The sequence below is a fragment of the Protomyctophum bolini genome, assembly GCF_963924005.1.
Source record: "Protomyctophum bolini genome assembly, chromosome: 20".
NCBI classification, from domain to species: domain Eukaryota; kingdom Metazoa; phylum Chordata; class Actinopteri; order Myctophiformes; family Myctophidae; genus Protomyctophum; species Protomyctophum bolini.
The window spans coordinates 13,772,985-13,791,047 of record NC_137881.1 but is presented as its reverse complement, the minus strand read 5'-3'; the positions used below and the strand labels follow the sequence as shown (position 1 = coordinate 13,791,047).

Sequence of the window (18,063 nt, the reverse complement as noted above, 5' to 3'; positions counted from 1 at the left end):
ACTCTCCTATTAGATGGCTCTGGTTCTTACTTGGCGTAGGCCTTCTCCAGCAGAGAGCGCTTGGTTTTTTCCCCCTCTATATCGTGACTCTTCTATTAGATGGCTCTGGTTCTTACTTGGCGTAGGCCTTCTCCAGCAGAGAGCGCTTGGTTTCTGCCCCCTCTATATCGTGACTCTTCTATTAAACGGCTCTGGTTCTTACTTGGCGTAGGCCTTCTCCAGCAGAGCGCTCCAGAACTCTCCTCCCTCTGCAGAGTGGACGAACAGCAGCTTCCCGTCCTTCACTGGAAGTCTGTCGTCTATCACCACCTCCACCCACTCACCGAACTGCCAGAACTGAAAGGCACACGATAGTACACAGTACACATGTTAGTATTATTAGGATAATACGATATATTTAATGCAGCGGTTCTCAAACCTAAAAAAAAAAGGCCCATTCTCTTGTTAGTCAAATGTGAGTGTACTTCTGTCTGCGCCCAAGATTGGATGCCTCCCACAGCAAAATGCCTCACTTTCACTTATATATTTGATATAATCACGGTTACTGCGTGACCTCCAGTTATGTTGCAGCAGTGGTGAGAATACACAGTTTCAACAGTGTTAGGAATGCTGAGTAGTGAATATATACACCGAGTACACTCCAACTGCAGCACATGGAAATAAGCAGCAATGTTTCACTTTCCTGAACAAGCTCCCATGAAGTGTCATGATGTAGATCACCACCAGAGGGCAGAATTGACATACAGAACAACAAACTAATTAGGCTGAGGAAAATCAAAGGGGGAATACTTTGGAAAAAGCCAAGCCAGATGACAGGTCATCTATTGGTCACTGATTACATCATTTCTGCCAACATACATGCACACACATGTACACACAACATGCACAGTTGCACACACATCCTCTCCACAACAGCACATAACATATAGACACTGTGCAATGCATGCATACACGTGTGCAAACTGTGCGCACACACACACGCACGCATGCACGCACGGACACGCAGAACCTATTCATTCAAACCACATACATGACATGCAGTACATGCAGGAGCACTCCCTCCCACAATGCAGCACAATATAAATACCAGACCTGAACTAGTCTGTTTGTTAATGGGCTTTTAGGGGAGAGAAAGTGTTCAATAATGCACAGTGCAGTCACATTCACTCGTGCTCATAATAATCCGAATGGCAGAGATATAAAAGCTTGGGGGTTCCAAGTTAATAACAATGGGAAGGGAATTTAGTTACGCCGTTGTGATATGAAGGTGATATTTCTCTGTCAAGATCTCTGCCTGGCCGGGGGCTGATGCATGGAATGGACACTTGGCAATGAATGAGCCACAGCTGGGCGTCAGAAGAGTGCGTGTGTGCGCACTGTGTGTGTGTGTGTGTGTGTGTGTGTGTGTGTGTGTGTGTGTGCATGCACATGTGTGTGGCATGGAGAGAGCCGGATGCATGGATGAATTTGACATGCCCTGCGGAGCTAAATCTGCATTGTGCCAACCTACTGCAGATGAGACCATGATGCCACGGACATACACACTGAGGCGTGGCAATGAATGTATACAGTACCCGTCTGTATTATATTGTTGGCATATTGTTGGCAATTATCTTCATTATATTACTTTTGTGTTTTGTCGTAAATTAATGAATGCCCTATACTTGATCATACACAAAAGCTCAAAACGTGACGCGAAGCAACGCATTTTGATTTTGTGGATCTCATACTTTTTTACTATTTAATACTATTTTTTTGCACAGACACACACGCACACACACACTTAATGAGTCTGAACACGCATCACTGTGCGCATGCACACGCGAGACACAATGCTCTCAAGTTCTGACACGCATGTACACACACACGCATGTTTTAACACCAAACACACACACACACACACACACACAACCACACCCACACCCACACCGGAGACTGTACCGCTGTGAGAGAGTTTTCCACAATCTTTGTCACGACTTGCTAAGTTTACTCTGCAACTCAGGAGAAGGGGTGGATGTGTGCATGCGCAGTTTGCGCACATGCACACATCCACCCACCACACTCACTCACACACACACACACACACACACACACACACACACACACACACACACAAACTCTCTCTTGCTTTCTTTCTGTCTTTCTTCTCTTTCCCCACTTCGTAACTGGATTAAGCCCTATGCCAGCAGGGCCCATAATTACATTTTAGGATGACTCATCCAGGTCTCAGCACCACCAGGGGCTTTTATATTGTTCATACAGTAACGAAGAACAGAGCAGCAGAGTTTATGAAGGGCACGTTTAATGACTCAGGCATGCAAAATAGGGAGGTAGATTTTATTTTAAGTGACGATTAATTGCCACACAAATAGTTGTAATCTTTTAGTTTTTTACATTTCTGTTTGGCTTTTAGGCTTTGAATGTTGCACAGCTTGGGCAGATAAGGAAAATCAATATGACTGACATATTTAATAACTTGATACTCAACGCGTCACAATGCTACAGGTTTTGAGCTTGTAGATCGGCTATTTCCACTATTTTCTTTTTTTTATGTTTTAAAATATGATTCTTTTTAACATGCCGATTCTGCAAATAATTATTGCAATTATATAAAAAAATGGGATTAATGATAATTTATTTATTTATATAGCACATTTCAAGACATAGTCACAAAGGGCTTTACATAACAGGGTAAAAAACAACAAAAAGCAACAACGTAATCACAGCTACAACAAGATATCAGTGAATAACAGCAAGCACAAAAGTAAAGCATGCACTAATCAAAAAATGTAATAATGTATGCGAAAGGAAATTAAGAGAAGGCGGGTTTTCACTTTTCAGAAGGGATTTAAAGCATGACACAGATTTTTCAAGTCTTAAATGAATAGGTAGGGCGGAGCCCGAATTGCAAATGCCACCCTTTATGATGAGCTGGGCTGTGGGGGTCTCAAGGAGGGCTTTGTCTGAGGGCCTGAGTGTACGTGTAGGATTATAGGGAGCCAGCATGTCCGGACCATTTTTTTACAGCTTTAAAAGTAAAAAATAAAATCTTAAAATCAATTCTATAACTAACAGGTAACCAGTGAAGGGTGGCTAAAATGGGGGTGGTTAGTCGATTATGTAATAATTGTGACAGGCTCGTTCTCCCCACCGACTTCAAATTCGACACACGCGTTCCACACCCCCACACATGCGCCAGCGGTGTCAAGTCGGTCAGACCCACGGTTGTCAGAACCGCCACAAAAGGCCTCTGCCCAGGCTCCGTATATGGAGCTGGCCTGTTCTAACATCACAAATATGTTCTGACATCTGCATAGACTCCATATCACGCAAAAAACGCTTCTCGGTTACTTGCATAATTGAGAATAAGCACTACGAATACTTAATAAGCATTAAGAACAGTTCAATAGTTGCAGCCCTGCAGCCCTTAATCACTGTCAGTCTCAAAGGGCTTTACAGGCCCTCAATTAACAAAGAAAACACAACACACTCCCTTCCCTTCCAGCATGGACAGACATGCAGGGGGTCCCAAGTGGGCTACTAGTATGTATATACTATAGACATAGTAAACTGGCGAGTTCTCTGGTATCCCATTTTACACTCTCAAGAGTTAAAGATTTGGCATCATTTAGCTGGGGATCACCTGCAACCCACCTGCAACCCCCTGTGGTCCCCGGACCACTGGTTGAAAACCACTGCACTATGGGTACAAAACACCAGGCATGGCTGAATTTCCATGCCTGCAATTATGTGTTGGTCATTACTTCCTCATGGAATGGCATAGTGCGTAGGCCTATGTTTATTTCTCTCTCTCTCTCTGTGTGTGTGTGTGTGTGTGTGTGTGTGTGTGTGTGTGTGTGTGTGTGTGTGTGTGTGTGTGTGTGTGTGTGTGTGTGTGTGTGTGTGTGTGTGTGTGTGTGTGTGTGTGTGTGTGTGTGTGCGCGCGTGCGTGCGTTTTAGTCATACACTAATGAAAGTGGAGGTTTTTGAAAGTACTTACAGCAGACAGTACAGTATAACTGGAAACATTTGCTGCGTTTCTGGCCAAGCACTCTATACTGCTGTCTCTTGGCCAATTTCCTGTCTCTGTAACTGAATAACCAGCTTCAGCAGATAGGGCAAATACTGGAACTGTTGTGTACGTGCATGCGTATACAGCTACTGTACGTGCATGTGTTGAAGCCAGGACACACAGACCAACCACGCAGCAGCTGTGAGCCAGTTACACAAAAACACTGTGTAATATGCTGTAAGTGTGTACTGTACACATTACAGTCAGTAAGAATGGTTAATGGCCATATACTGTATTTACATCCTGTTGTCCAGTATAGAGGGTATGCGCATGCATAAAGTGAGTGGTAATGTGAGTTTAACGTTGTTTAACATTGTTTAATCATTAAACGATGTTCAATGACATTAAATGCAATCAGATAGGACTGTTCTGTTCAGATGTATGGGGCTGTCAAGGCCATCAGAAAGTAGTTTTTTTGCCACTCAGTCAGTAGGCTCACTCAGTAGTATGTTCCCGCATAACTCCCATAACTCCCATAACTTCCATAACTCCCATAACTTCCATAACTTCCATAACTTCCATAACTCGCATAACTTCCATAACTTCGCATAACTCCCGGGTATGATGATGATGCTGTCACGCGCATACCCTTCTGATCTCACAGGCTGAGCAAGAGCCCCCCTGAATGAGCAATCAGGCTGAGCCAACTGACCCTGTATGACCTGTGTGTGTGTGTGTGTGTGTGTGTGTGTGTGTGTGTGTGTGTGTGTGTGTGTGTGTGTGTGTGTGTGTGTGTGTGTGTGTGTGTGTGTGTGTGTGTGTGTGTGTGTGTGTGTGTGTGTGTGTGTGTGTGTGTGTGTGTGTGTGTGTGTGTGTGTGTGTGTGTGTGCGCGCGCGCGCGTCAGCCAGATGGCTGCCGACCGTAGGCATGAACGCAGCATGCTCTAAAAATGTATGCACTGCCAGCATAGCATTCCATCCTGTGGCTGATGCAAAGACCTGGTAAGACCTGCAAAGACCAGATGCAAATCTGCTGTAGTTTGCTTCTCGTTGCTTTTTGTGCAACATAAAAACAAAAGTGATACTATAGCGTTTCTTTCAGTGCCTGCTGTGAGTACGCTCTTCTGCCCCGTCTCTCCTGCCTTCCTCTGATCCTCCCTCTCGCTCCCCCCTGTGTCTTTACCCCATGCCACCCCTCCACTCCACCCCACTGCCACCCCCTCTCTACCATCGGCATCCTTTTGGCTTGATGCTCTCGCTTCATTAAATGGGGCAGCTGGCAGGAATCAAGTGCTCTGGGACAAAACAAAGCCATCCTGAGATCAGAGGAAGATTGGAAGGAGGAGAGGGTAGGCACGCCTGCCTGCGCACACGCACACGCACACACACACACACACACACACCAACAAGAGTATTGACTAATTTATGTGCCGTTGTGATGTGCCGGTTAGCTCATATTGTAATCAACTATTTTGTAATCAAAATCTTTATGCAACATTCTTAAGAAATACTTAAGTTCCCAAATACACACTACATCCACATAGTTTGTTCAGGTTTTTTATTTTCTAGACATCTCTATTGGGGTTTGCCTATTAATCAGGTCCTATTAGATACAGTATATGAGTTTGAAATGGCTTCTTTACATTAAGACACAAGAACACTGTTGGCCAAAATCTGTGTCACTGCCACAGGCTGGTCACAGCTGTGTGTGTGTGTGTGTGCGTGTGCGTGTGCGTGTGCGTGCGTGCGTGCGTGTGTGTGTGTTTGCGTGCGTGTGTGTGTGTGAGTGTGCGACCGCGCTTGCGGATAGCCGTGTAATTATTGTCTGCAGGAAAATGTCTGTGATTTGTGTCTTTAGTGTATGTCTATGGTTAAGGGCATAAAGTCTGTGTGGGCACTAATGTGTGTACCGGTAATCAGAGGCTTTGGCATGCGTAATGCGTGGATTTGATGAGTGTGTGTATGTGGAGGGTGTGTGTGTGTGTGTGTGTGTGTGTGTGTGTGTGTGTGGGCGTTGGTCTTGTGTACAAAGCAAAGTTCAGTTGATAAGGTCCAGGAGTAGTCTATACCACAGGCTATGGCAGAGATGAGGGGTGCATACTTAAGTTAGACTAGTCATTGGTTAGACATGCGTTAAGGTTAGGTTTAGGTGTGCTGCCCCGTGGGAGGTTAGGTTTAGGAAGACCTGTTCTACCAGTACTAATTATACCATATTGACAGAAGTCTGTTTGAATTGGTTTGGCAGAAACTCAATTCCTTTTTCGAATCCATCTTAAGTAACACATGGTGAGCTTTTATTGACTCAACTTTTGAGTGGTTTTGTGTTAGGGTCAGATTACTGTGGAACAGTGCCCGTGGGAGAGATTACTTAAAAAGAAAAGAAAAGTGGACAGCTAGGCCTGGAGGTTGTTGGTTTAAATCCCCAGACCAGGGCAAGGAGTATGGTGCAGAAGGAGAGACCAACCCCCCCAAATATATATATATATATATATATATATATCAATGAAAATGCGCTAGGACGTGTGTACGTCAAACGGTCTAAATGGGTTAAGGGGAAAGCAGATGCCCCACCTCCCCCCACTTCTATTTCGTATTTACAGTCACTCAAATGTATCCTAATATAAATATATAACTAAGCGTATATAGCAGAAAGAAAAAAAGAGAAAACGTGAACGTTAATGACGAACAGATTACTGTAGATGCCAGGTGTAGTTCCAGACTCTATATAGGATTCGGAGGTTGTGGGATAGTTGTCTGGCTACGCGAGGCTGGTGTCCCTATTCTGGGGACGAACATGAATGGATGGGGCCTACAGTAGTATAGACCAGACCCCTGGCGGAATCCGGACAATGAAGAGTATAGGGTTTAATTGTGGTTTTAATCCACAATTGTGCGGAGAGACTGTGGTTTGTAATGGGTCAGCATCAACTTGTGAATGTGTGCACGCAGCATGGGAATGCTGATGTGCAGAGCATCCTTCTAGCTGATCCAGAGTCCTTCATCATCCAGACAGTGGCCTTGTGGTTAGAGTGTCCGCCTGAAACTGGGAGGTTGGGGTTCGATCCTCGGCCGGGTCATACCAAAGACTGTAAAAATGGGACCCAATGCCTCCCTGCTTGGCACTCAGCATCAATGGGTTGGATTGGGGGGGTCAACTCAAATCTACTAATGAAATGATTCCCGAGCGCGGGACGGCTGCGGCTCACCACTCTAAGAGATGGGTCAAATGCGGACAACAAATTTCACTGCGGTGACAATTCGTACGACTTTGACTCATCGACATCAATTTGTTCAGCTGCTTGACACTACGCATTATCAGTGCATGCGTGTGTGACTTGCTATGCGCTGGGAGTGTTTTGAGGCCACAAACAAATCTTGCCACCAAACTCCTATAGGGGCCGGCCCTGCCCTTCATGATAACGCAATGGATAAAGTGTTTACCTGGACACACCTGGTTTGCTTAACCTTTCGGGTAAAAAGTAGTTGTTGTGCTAGCAGTGTAGCTCTGACAGGAACGAAGTGAGGACACACATGTGCTCACCTGGAAGTGAAAGATGCCGGCATATCCCTGGGCGAAGGTCTGTCCATGAGGCACGACCCGATGGAGGAGGGTGTCGTTTAAGGTCAACGAGGCGATGGCCGCCAGCAGCCAGCAGTCCCCTGTGTCACCACGACGCACAAGCAAAGACACACACATGTAAAAATCCACTGTCATTTAAAAGTCCGCACATATATGGGATTGGTGATTTTCTGTATCTCTGTATCTCTCAGTTCTGCATGATGGGGTGTTTCTTTAATGCAATCAGACAGGACTTTTCTGTTTGGATGGATGTATGGGCTGTCAAGGCCAGAAAGTATTTTTTTTTTGCCACTCAGTAGGCGTTCCCGCATAACTTCCGGGTATGATGAGGATGTCACGCGCACATACCGTATCATACCTCAACCAGACATGTTTGTGTTCTAATCTCTAATCTGTTCTAATCTAAAAAAAAAAAGAAAAAATCCTCACATCCTCACATGCTATGTGGAGTCCCCAATTACTTCTCAACAAAAGCCCACACCCCTCGCCTGTGTTTCAGCTACAGTAAATATTCCCCACCGTTTCTAAGTAATTCCTCTGCGCCAGCGGGTCAAATTATTATTATTGTGACGTCTATTCTAATTGATTTCAAGTCAATACGATGCATGGGGGGGCACTTACTCCCAGCAGGAGAGAAACTTGTAAAAGCTGGAATCCACAAAGTAAAGAGTCTGTAAAGAGAAGGGTCAAGTACTGTTTCAACAAACAGGCAATATAACTCTGTAGGGAACAGGAGGGGCAGCCATTTAGAGCACTGGACTTCCAAATTAGAAATGTGGCAGTAGCCATAGAACTGAAATGTGGCTATGTGGATTACAGCTGTACCGTACACATGTATGTACACACGTACAGAGACTTGGTGCATCTATAGATAGATATGACTGTAACTGAATATAACATACTCCACGCTCAACGTTTAACTTGTGCAATGTATGCATTCTATGCAAGCAATTTTACTAATCAAATCCTGCATGTCCTTATACATAATTCAGCTTGTCTGTCTAAAATAGCCCCTGATGAACACAAGGTGTCCAGAAAGACCAATGGGTTCAAACTGGCCCTAACACAGAAGAAGACCATGGCATTAAAAGTGGCATGACATCTCAGTTGAAATATGCTCTGAGAGCACAACAAAGAGCATTACAAAATAAGCCCTGCCAAGTTTTTTCTTTCTTGGCTCGAGATGTTTGGGGGTATCGTACGTTATGTACCACAGCCCCACCCTCTTCTCCTGAGAGGAAGAGAGAAGTGTTTCACTCTGAGATTACTTCCTTTGCCAACAGTGTGTGTGTGTGTGTGTGTGTGTGTGTGTGTGTGTGTGTGTGTGTGTGTGTGTGTGTGTGTGTGTGTGTGTGTGTGTGTGTGTATGTGTGTGACGGGTGTGTGAATGTGTAGTTTTGCGTGTACACGTGCATTTGCTGTGTGTGCATGATCTGCCATTGTGCTGCTCGCGTTTCCAAGTTGTGTTGTTTACAGATGTGAGGCAGTGCAAATGGGGGACATGAATTATACATGTGGTTAGTGGGAAAGCATGTAAAGCAGAAGAGAAAGGTGCTATGAATCATTACTGCCGAGGGCAGTCTCACTCTCTCTCACTTAACTCTACAATCACTTTCCCTCTCAGTCCGTCTCCATATAGCTTGCTTCGTGTGTCTCATCATGGTTCAGCACCCTGTTTGACTCAGGTCTCAGCCACAGCTTGGAGGTGCAGTTTGCTGCACACGCTCACTGAGCGGCTCTTTCTCATCTCATACTGTGCTCACAGTTCACACTAGTAAAGTCACAACTTAGCTACAAACCATTTTCAATGGAAGCCAGAGACATGACGACACCTGACATTTGTCGCTGTGTGACGCTGCAAAACAAAGTTGAGCTGACGTCAACCTTTTGTCAGCCCTCCAATGGCACAACGACACATCAATCAATCAAACAAATTATTTCCGTCAGCCAGCGCCCTGTTCTTTTGTATATTATACAAACATAATACATAATATTTTTAAAAATTGTTATTCGCAGCATTACAGGTTTCCAGCCTGGCTCACTGTGTTTCTCTGTGGCGCTTGCCACGTTTTTCCCCAGTGAGGGGTGGGAGGGGCTGGGAGAGAGCGGGCGGGCACAGTCAGCGCACACAGGAGTCAAGGCAGATGGCTGTTTACTAGTTGAAGCACAACGGACGTGCGCTTAACAAAAATAAAAACTTGGCAAAAACAGAAGCGCAACTCGAGGATTCAGAAAACATTCAATGTCCAATTTGCTAATTCACAACTACTACTAGACCTACTACTACTACTACTTTGGTGTTGAAACTTTGGTGTTGGAAAAATTCTTTAACTATTAAATACTTCTGGGAGGAAAGACGGGCAAGCCTCTGAGGCGCTCCTATCTCTCTCTCCACAACCCTCTTCTCCTCTCCTTCTCTTCACATCATCTCTTGGCTGTTCCTCTACTAGCTGAGTCATTGGATACTAGTAACATTTGGTATGGTTCCCAGTACAGGACTCACCCAGAGCTCCCTGGCAGATGTCTGTACGAGTTGCTCCATCCACAATGAACTGGGGTTGTCTGCAGATCTCCTGTGGAGCACAAAACACAGACGCGCACGCACACACGCGCACACACACACACACACACACACACACACACACACACACACACACACACACACACGCACACACAGTTATAGCATGCTTTATAGCATTCTTTGTGTGTTCTGATGTTTCCTTTAACAAATGTCTATGACAGCATCCAACATGGACCTCTAAAAATGTGGTCTAGTGGTGACAAATGATTCACATTTCATTGGACCTCAGCTTTGTATGCAGCCCGGCTCCATAAACGTTTTTATTTAACGTGAAAACAGAACTTAATGGGTTCCTTTTTACACTGTCAATATAGTTAAATGAACACTCCAGATCTGACTGAGAACCCTGTGTTGACATAATGAATGTTAACCACAGGAACTTGACCATGATGCAACACACAAAGAACTATCAATTCTACAATAGTTCTGTGGTTTGCTGGGTTACAACACAAAAGGCTGATTCAAAACAGAAGCTGAAATCCCAATGGCCAACGGCTGCAATGAACACCAGAGCATCTGCGAAATACATTCATGTCTCTTGAATTGCATCGGCTGACCGTCATGAATGCATTGTAAAGAAAGACTATCATGAGTATGTTGTTTTATTTGTGTATTATCACGGTTATTTACAGCGTCATTTCGGTATGACTGTTAACTCTATTGTTAACCCATTGTCATTTCAGATTTTAGCTGTATACGCATATTGTCTCGGTCGGGTGGAAATCTCATTGTCTTTTCAGGATCCACTTTTTTTTTTTTAACTAGGGATGCGCGATTAATCAGTTTTCACAAAAACAAAAAATCGTGAAAAGCCTATACAATGTATTGATTTATTGAATACTTTATTAACAGGTTTTGGGCCATGCCCCCCTAGGGCCTATAGGCTTGTTTCCATTGTATAATATCGGAATTGGTCAGAATCGGAATGGGCAGATATGACCCTGCAAATAATCAGAGATCGGATATCGGTCATAATTTCATAATCGTGCACCCCTAAAAAAACAGCTAAAGTAGCACATCTACAAGCTCAAACCGCTGTGCTTCACGCCGCGTTTCGAGCTTGTGGATCTGCTACTGTTGATGCTTTCGTGTGACGATATGATCAAGTAAAGAAATGACTCACGGGAAATAGCACAAAGGTTTAAATATGGAGATAAGAGGTTTCTGCCCGACAGCAGCGGTTAGGATTTCGATTTTTATTATGTTATTTATTCCTTATCGGCCTCAGGTCTTTTAATGATTAAATCTATGGTACGGTTGCTTTGTAAAGTACCGGTATTCAACCACCAGTGTATTGTATAGGATTTTCAGTTTTCAGATGGACAGAATTCTTTTTGTCTTTTGGGGTATGTTGAAGGTGATATTTAAGAAATGAAAGGCGGGACACCCCTGACTCTTTTTCGGGTAGTTTCCCCTATGTGTGAGAATAAATCCTGCAAATTATGAGGGTCTTCTGACCATTTGTACATCATTTTTCCAGAAGAGACCAAATGTGATCGAGTTGAGGGTGTGCCCAGTGGTCAGTATGAACTCGTAATGGCCCAAGGTATAAGATAACAAGAATCCATAGTGATTTATTTTTCTTAGCAAAAAACATCCTGTGGGGTGTACCTGGCTCCCGGCCTACCTGGGTTGGGTTAGGTTAGGTACTGTAGGTTTATGGCATTTCTGACCAAAGTCTGCGCAAACACACAGTCACACACACCTTCATAAAAGCTAATCTGAAACCAAAACCAAAACTATTAATCATAATGAACCATCAACTATCACCCTGACTGGATGATTTTGATGTGCACTTATAACGCCTTCCACCAGGGTTGAACTGGTTCAGTTCTTTTTTTACCGCCGAATATTGAACCGGTTCAGAGTGTTTCTGAAAATTGGTTCAGAACCCTAAAAGTTGGTTCAGAACAAAAAATGGAAAAGTAGAACGGAACCAGTGTAATTTTAGATTTGAGCTACATCTTCTCTTCTTGAGGTCCCTAGCACCCACCCATTTTCAGATGGGTGGGTCCGCACAGCCAAATATATTATGATGTTGGGGGTCCTTGCTTGGCACAGTTTGAGAACCACCAGATGGCATTCGTAGAATGAATGGGCCTAACAGTAAAGTAACCAGTGTTAGTGCTATCTAATGAGACTTTTCTGGAGAGACAGTGTTGAACGCTGCTCTGCTGCATGCCTTGGATCTCGTTTCCAAGCACTCTCTTTTATAAAACATCTTTCAGTCAGTGAGCCGCGGCGCAGAGTGTGAGATACAATTGATGCTATAAAAAGAATGGTTCCACACCTCAGTCTGTCTCGCACACATAAACAGTCGCAGATGCGTAAACTATGACATGCGTGCACAAACAGACTCAAAATTGTGTTACCCCCCCTCATGCATGTTCTTAAAAGAGCGCACGCACACACGCACACACGCATGCACGCACGCACGCACGCACACACACATTTTTGGGAAGGCAGAAATGTGCACAGTCTCTATGGTGGTAAATATTACAGCTGCTATGTTGGGGGGGGGGGGCAGAAATGCATTATGGGAAATGGGGAGATTCTAAGAGTGCAGACTGGGAGTCGTGTGCCTCGCAAACATGCATAGCTCAGCTCTCACTCCGTTACTCTCACGTTCTCTCTCTCTTTCTTTGTCGGTCACTGACATACACACACACACACACACACACACACACACACACACACACACACACACACACACACACACACACACACACACACACTCTTGCATTTTTCTCTCTCTCTCTCGTGGCTCGCCACAGAGTGTAACAGTAGGAGCCAACAGCCTGCTGTCACGCTAATGATCATGACGAGAAGGACCTTTCAAGATCCTGACATGCCTTTTTCTGCTCTATTACCGCAGAGGGAGCAGTGAGCCAGAAGCCACGCTCCTCCACAATAAAACACAGTGAGCCAGAAGCCACGCTCCTCCACAATAAAACACAGTGAGCCAGAAGCCACGCTCCTCCACAATAAAACACAGTGAGCCAGAAGCCACGCTCCTCCACAATAAAACACAGTGAGCCAGAAGCCACGCTCCTCCACAATAAAACACAGTGAGCCAGAAGCCACGCTCCTCCACAATAAAACACAGTGAGCCAGAAGCCACGCTCCTCCACAATAAAACACAGTGAGCCAGAAGCCACGCTCCTCCACAATAAAACACAGTGAGCCAGAAGCCACGCTCCTCCACAATAAAACACAGTGAGCCAGAAGCCACGCTCCTCCACAATAAAACACAGTGAGCCAGAAGCCACGCTCCTCCACAATAAAACACAGTGAGCCAGAAGCCACGCTCCTCCACAATAAAACACAGTGAGCCAGAAGCCACGCTCCTCCACAATAAAACACAGTGAGCCAGAAGCCACGCTCCTCCACAATAAAACACAGTGAGCCAGAAGCCACGCTCCTCCACAATAAAACACAGTGAGCCAGAAGCCACGCTCCTCCACAATAAAACTTAAATAGAAACCACCAACAAAGAAAACGGAACTGATAACGGCACCATGCATGCTGTCTTCAGATACGAGCTTCTATGCTCTTTTTATCTGGTTATGCTTTATATCATGAATTTGTTTACTTTTAGGTTTATTGATTTAGATATTGGTATCTAAATGGTAGCCCATTCCCTGATGAAGGCTTAACGGCCGAAACGTTGGTTTCTTGTCTTAATCTGCTGTGTCCTAAATACAATATTGACACTTTGGCTATCAGCGTGTGCGGCCACTTTTCCTTCTCTAGATAGACATAGATTTTTATGTATTTATTTTTTCTGATGCTGCTTGCAGAGGGAAACACAATGACAAATAAAGAAATATGGAATCTTTCAGGACAGCTGTGTTCGAATATGAGAATGAGAATGGTTCAAGTCTCACATTATCACGCCACGGTGTGGTATAACGCAGTGAGGGCAGAGAGATGGTTCAAGTCTCACATTATCACGCCACGGTGTGGTATAACGCAGTGAGGGCAGAGAGGAGGAGAGGAAGATGCTCTAGGGAGCATTGTGTGCTAGAGGGCATCTTGACTTTCGCATGAAATCCTATAGTCTTCCGCTGTGAAGAGCACAAGAGCATAAATCTGACACTAACACCTCCCAGACAGTGCGCTCTGTAGACGCTGGAGCACTGCTCCAGCCTGCGGAATACGTTTTAGGTTTTAAGCGGAGTAGGTCTGTGTGTGTAGCATTCCTCTCAGACACCTGTAAATGAGCTGGATGGGACTAGCAAAAACAGACCTTTAAGCCATGGCCATTAATATTAAGACCAAAATCGCTGAAGCCTCAATTTTGACTGCCAAACCATCAAAAAAACAAAAACCTAAGATCCCTCTACTGTACTGTACTGTACTGTACTGTACATCTTGACCAATTTCAGCCCCCAAAAATGGATGGAGGGGTGCAATATGTCGGTCAGATATTGTACTTCCATACAAGATATTTTAAAACTACTGGCTAGATTGCCAAGTGATTTTCTGTATGACATTGGCTGCATGCATAACAATGCGTGAAGCTTGCAGACGCCATTACGTCCCCAGACAATGGCCCCTACTGATGTTGGTGACCCAATGTCACTTCTGGCTGGGTATAATGAGCAACACGGCCTCTGGGGGCTGCTAGTGGGGCTTTTAACCTCTTGTAAGGGCTTTTCCCAGGGCAATATGGAATGGTTCTAAGAACGGGTATTAAATGTTTCGATTGCATTTCCATTTGCGCTTGGTTTGGCGTAAAGCGATTTAACCCTTGGCCAGCCGGTATACGGTTGCAGAACTGTGCTCGGCACAACCAAACCCACAGCTGTAGATAACCAACTACTGACTTTAGGCCCAGCAGTGGTCAAGGCATGTTTTAAAATTTGATCTGTAATGGCTGAATTGAGCTCATAATTTGCTGGGGTAATCCGTTACACATTATGCCAGTATCCACAACTTGTGACAGCAAGAAATGTGTTTACCGTTTAGCAGCAGCTAAAATGTTGAACTGGACCTAATTCTGATATATTTTGACCGCTGTCATGGTAACAACTGTAGTGGAGGGCACAAGACCAGCGAGGATGGATGGCCTATGTTCAATCAATGGCCTATGTTCCTCAGGGAATGTAAAGGCCTAAGCTAAGCAAGACAGTGGGTATGTGGGCTGGGACATCTCTCTCTCTCTCTCTCTGTCTCTCTGTCTCTCTCTCTCTCTCTCTCTCTCTGTCTCTCTCTCAGGCTCGTATTGTACAGTACATTGCCAGGCACACACAGGTCTCTTTCCTGGGGATACCTTTCTTTGTCAACCAGAGAACCGTGGTTGTTTGTTAAGAATGATGGCACGGATGGCTGCCTTTCAGCAATTCAATTTGAGGACCACAATGGCAACAAGCCCTCTGGGCTTGTTTTTGTGGCATCCTTTTATAACAGAACAAAACGGCAACCGTTACGGCAGCACACTCAAAACACTGTGCGGAGTTCATGCCTGAAGAAGGTCACAAAGTAGTGTGACCTTGGCATTAAGACCTGAGGCCGAATCTAGAATATCAGTGGTTTAACCACTATGGTTTAAAATCATTGTTTCTCAAATGAACCAATGATTTGGTTTAAATCACTCCACTTCTATGACTTTGTCTGTGCAAATTGACCAAACAAAAAGCACAACTCTGAAGTTCTGAACTCACTGTGGGGCGGGCCTCATAGCGAACCCCCTGGGTCTAACTCTGTTAGTGTGAACTCACTGTGGGCCTCATAGCGAACCCCCTGGGTCTAACTCTGTTAGTGTGAAATCACTGTGGGCCTCATAGCGAACCCCCTGGGTCTAACTCTGTTAGTGTGAAATCACTGTGGGCCTCATAGCGAACCCCCTGGGTCTAACTCTGTTAGTGTGAACTCACTGTGGGCCTCATAGCGAACCCCCTGGGTCTAACTCTGTTAGTGTGAACTCACTGTGGGCCTCATAGCGAACCCCCTGGGTCTAACTCTGTTAGTGTGAACTCACTGTGGACCTCATAGCGAACCCCCTGGGTCTAACTCTGTTAGTGTGAACTCACTGTGGGCCTCATCCAGCGAACCCCCTGGGTCTAACTCTGTTAGTGTGAACTCACCGTGGGCCTCGTCCAGCGAACCCCCTGGGTCTAACTCTGTTAGTGTGAACTCACCGTGGGCCTCGTCCAGCGAACCCCCTGGGTCTAACTCTGTTAGTGTGAACTCACTGTGGGCCTCATAGCGAACCCCCTGGGTCTAACTCTGTTAGTGTGAACTCACCGTGGGCCTCATCCAGCGAACCCCCTGGGTCTAACTCTGTTAGTGTGAACTCACTGTGGGCCTCATAGCGAACCCCCTGGGTCTAACTCTGTTAGTGTGAACTCACCGTGGGCCTCATCCAGCGAACCCCCTGGGTCTAACTCTGTTAGTGTGAACTCACCGTGGGCCTCATCCAGCGAACCCCCTGGGTCTTGGAGGAGCGCGGGCCCAGCTCATTGAAGCCCAGAGACGTGGACGAGGTGGGGAACAGGGGGTCCTCGAAGAGGGCGCGGCTCTGGAGGCTCCGGGCCCTCAGGGACTCGTAGTCCTGGCCCAGGAACTTGACGGCGTTGTGGTTCTGGCCCAGTCCCTGGTCGCGGTCCCACTGGCTCCTCAGCTTGGCGGCCATGCCCGTGGCGTAGATTGGCTCCACCATCTTTTGGTTGGATGATGTTGATGATGTTACTACTGTAACAGAAGGTCACTGTCGCTCCACTGGGAGCCAATCAAGTGGGGAGATGGATCCTGCAACCCCTGGACGGGAAGACGCCAGCGATCGTAATATCCAGCAATGGTAGCCTTTCCCTTTTGTGTTGTTTGTGTGGGTTAATCGATGTGTGCGGGAGGTGAGCGAGGGGGGTGTGGGTGTGTTAAGGTAAAGCACTGGTGGGAGGTGAAAATGGCAATGGCTTCCCCGGCGAGGCCCAATCAATCATAAATCAGAACGGGACATCCGAAGGGCAATTAGAAGTGGTCAAATACTGATGGGGGTCTGTCTTAGCTGATGTAGCCGAGTGCAGTGGAAGCAGTCACAATGATAGGAAGGGGACAGAAAGATGATATGGTACAAAGTACAGAGAGAGAGAGATGTCTTCTTCACAGCAGAGGCAGATCCTCCGGCCACAGTAGTGATAAGCATCAATCGCGGTTTAGTGTTGGTTTCTTGTCCTTAATGATGCTTCCTGGTCTGGCGCTTTTCGTTCACACCCTATATAAAAAGAAGACAACAAACGAGAAAAAACGTTGAGTTATACAGAATAACTTGGGTGATAAAAACATCTTCACTGGCCATTCTTCAGAGAGAAACAGATGTTGGTGCAAAAACATAAGTGTGCACTGCAGTGCTTACTGTATACTAGCCAAGCATGTTCGACAGACACCAGTGAGAACATGAAAGCTAACATGCAGGTCAATTACACATACGATTCTGATAGGGCCTTACCCCTTATGCCTAAACTTATTAGCCATATTTTACTATTTTGAAAAACATTTCATACTAGCCGATCTACTAACTATAGCCGATCTACATCGACACGTTGTGAACTTGTAGATCGACTATTTTAACTATTTAAAAATGTAGTAAAACCAGAGCCTTAGATATAGACAGAGTTACGCAAACTGCGTTCACTTCAGTCCACTTCACGGCCAGTCCAATGACGGCTCTCCTACATAGACTTCTATTGAGCGTGGGGACAACCAACTGGGCCAAGTCCTGGACCGGAAGTAGGCAGAAAATATAGTATTAGTACAACATAAACATTAAAGAGACTTTAGTTGTTACTGCACAATACTTTAAAACAGTTGTCATGTTGCACACATACTTAAAATAGCTCTTATTTGCGCCGCCCTCGTTGAAAACAATGTATTTCCATTTCCAGCTTG

At 45.3% G+C, this 18,063-nt stretch overlaps 1 protein-coding gene across 1 annotated transcript in view; it reads right to left on the bottom strand.

Moving 5' to 3' along the window:
- The window catches only part of capn1 (calpain 1), a 35,831-nt gene that overhangs the window by 12,534 nt on the left and 5,234 nt on the right, over window positions 1–18,063 (bottom strand). Inside the window, exons 2-5 of the mRNA XM_080791730.1 lie at window positions 16,583–17,389; window positions 10,096–10,165; window positions 7,554–7,672; window positions 203–336 (exon numbers count right to left, since the gene is read on the bottom strand). Coding sequence (XP_080647856.1) covers window positions 203–336; window positions 7,554–7,672; window positions 10,096–10,165; window positions 16,583–16,837 — 578 coding nt within the window. The 5' untranslated portion in view covers window positions 16,838–17,389. The remainder of the gene's footprint in view (window positions 1–202; window positions 337–7,553; window positions 7,673–10,095; window positions 10,166–16,582; window positions 17,390–18,063) is intronic.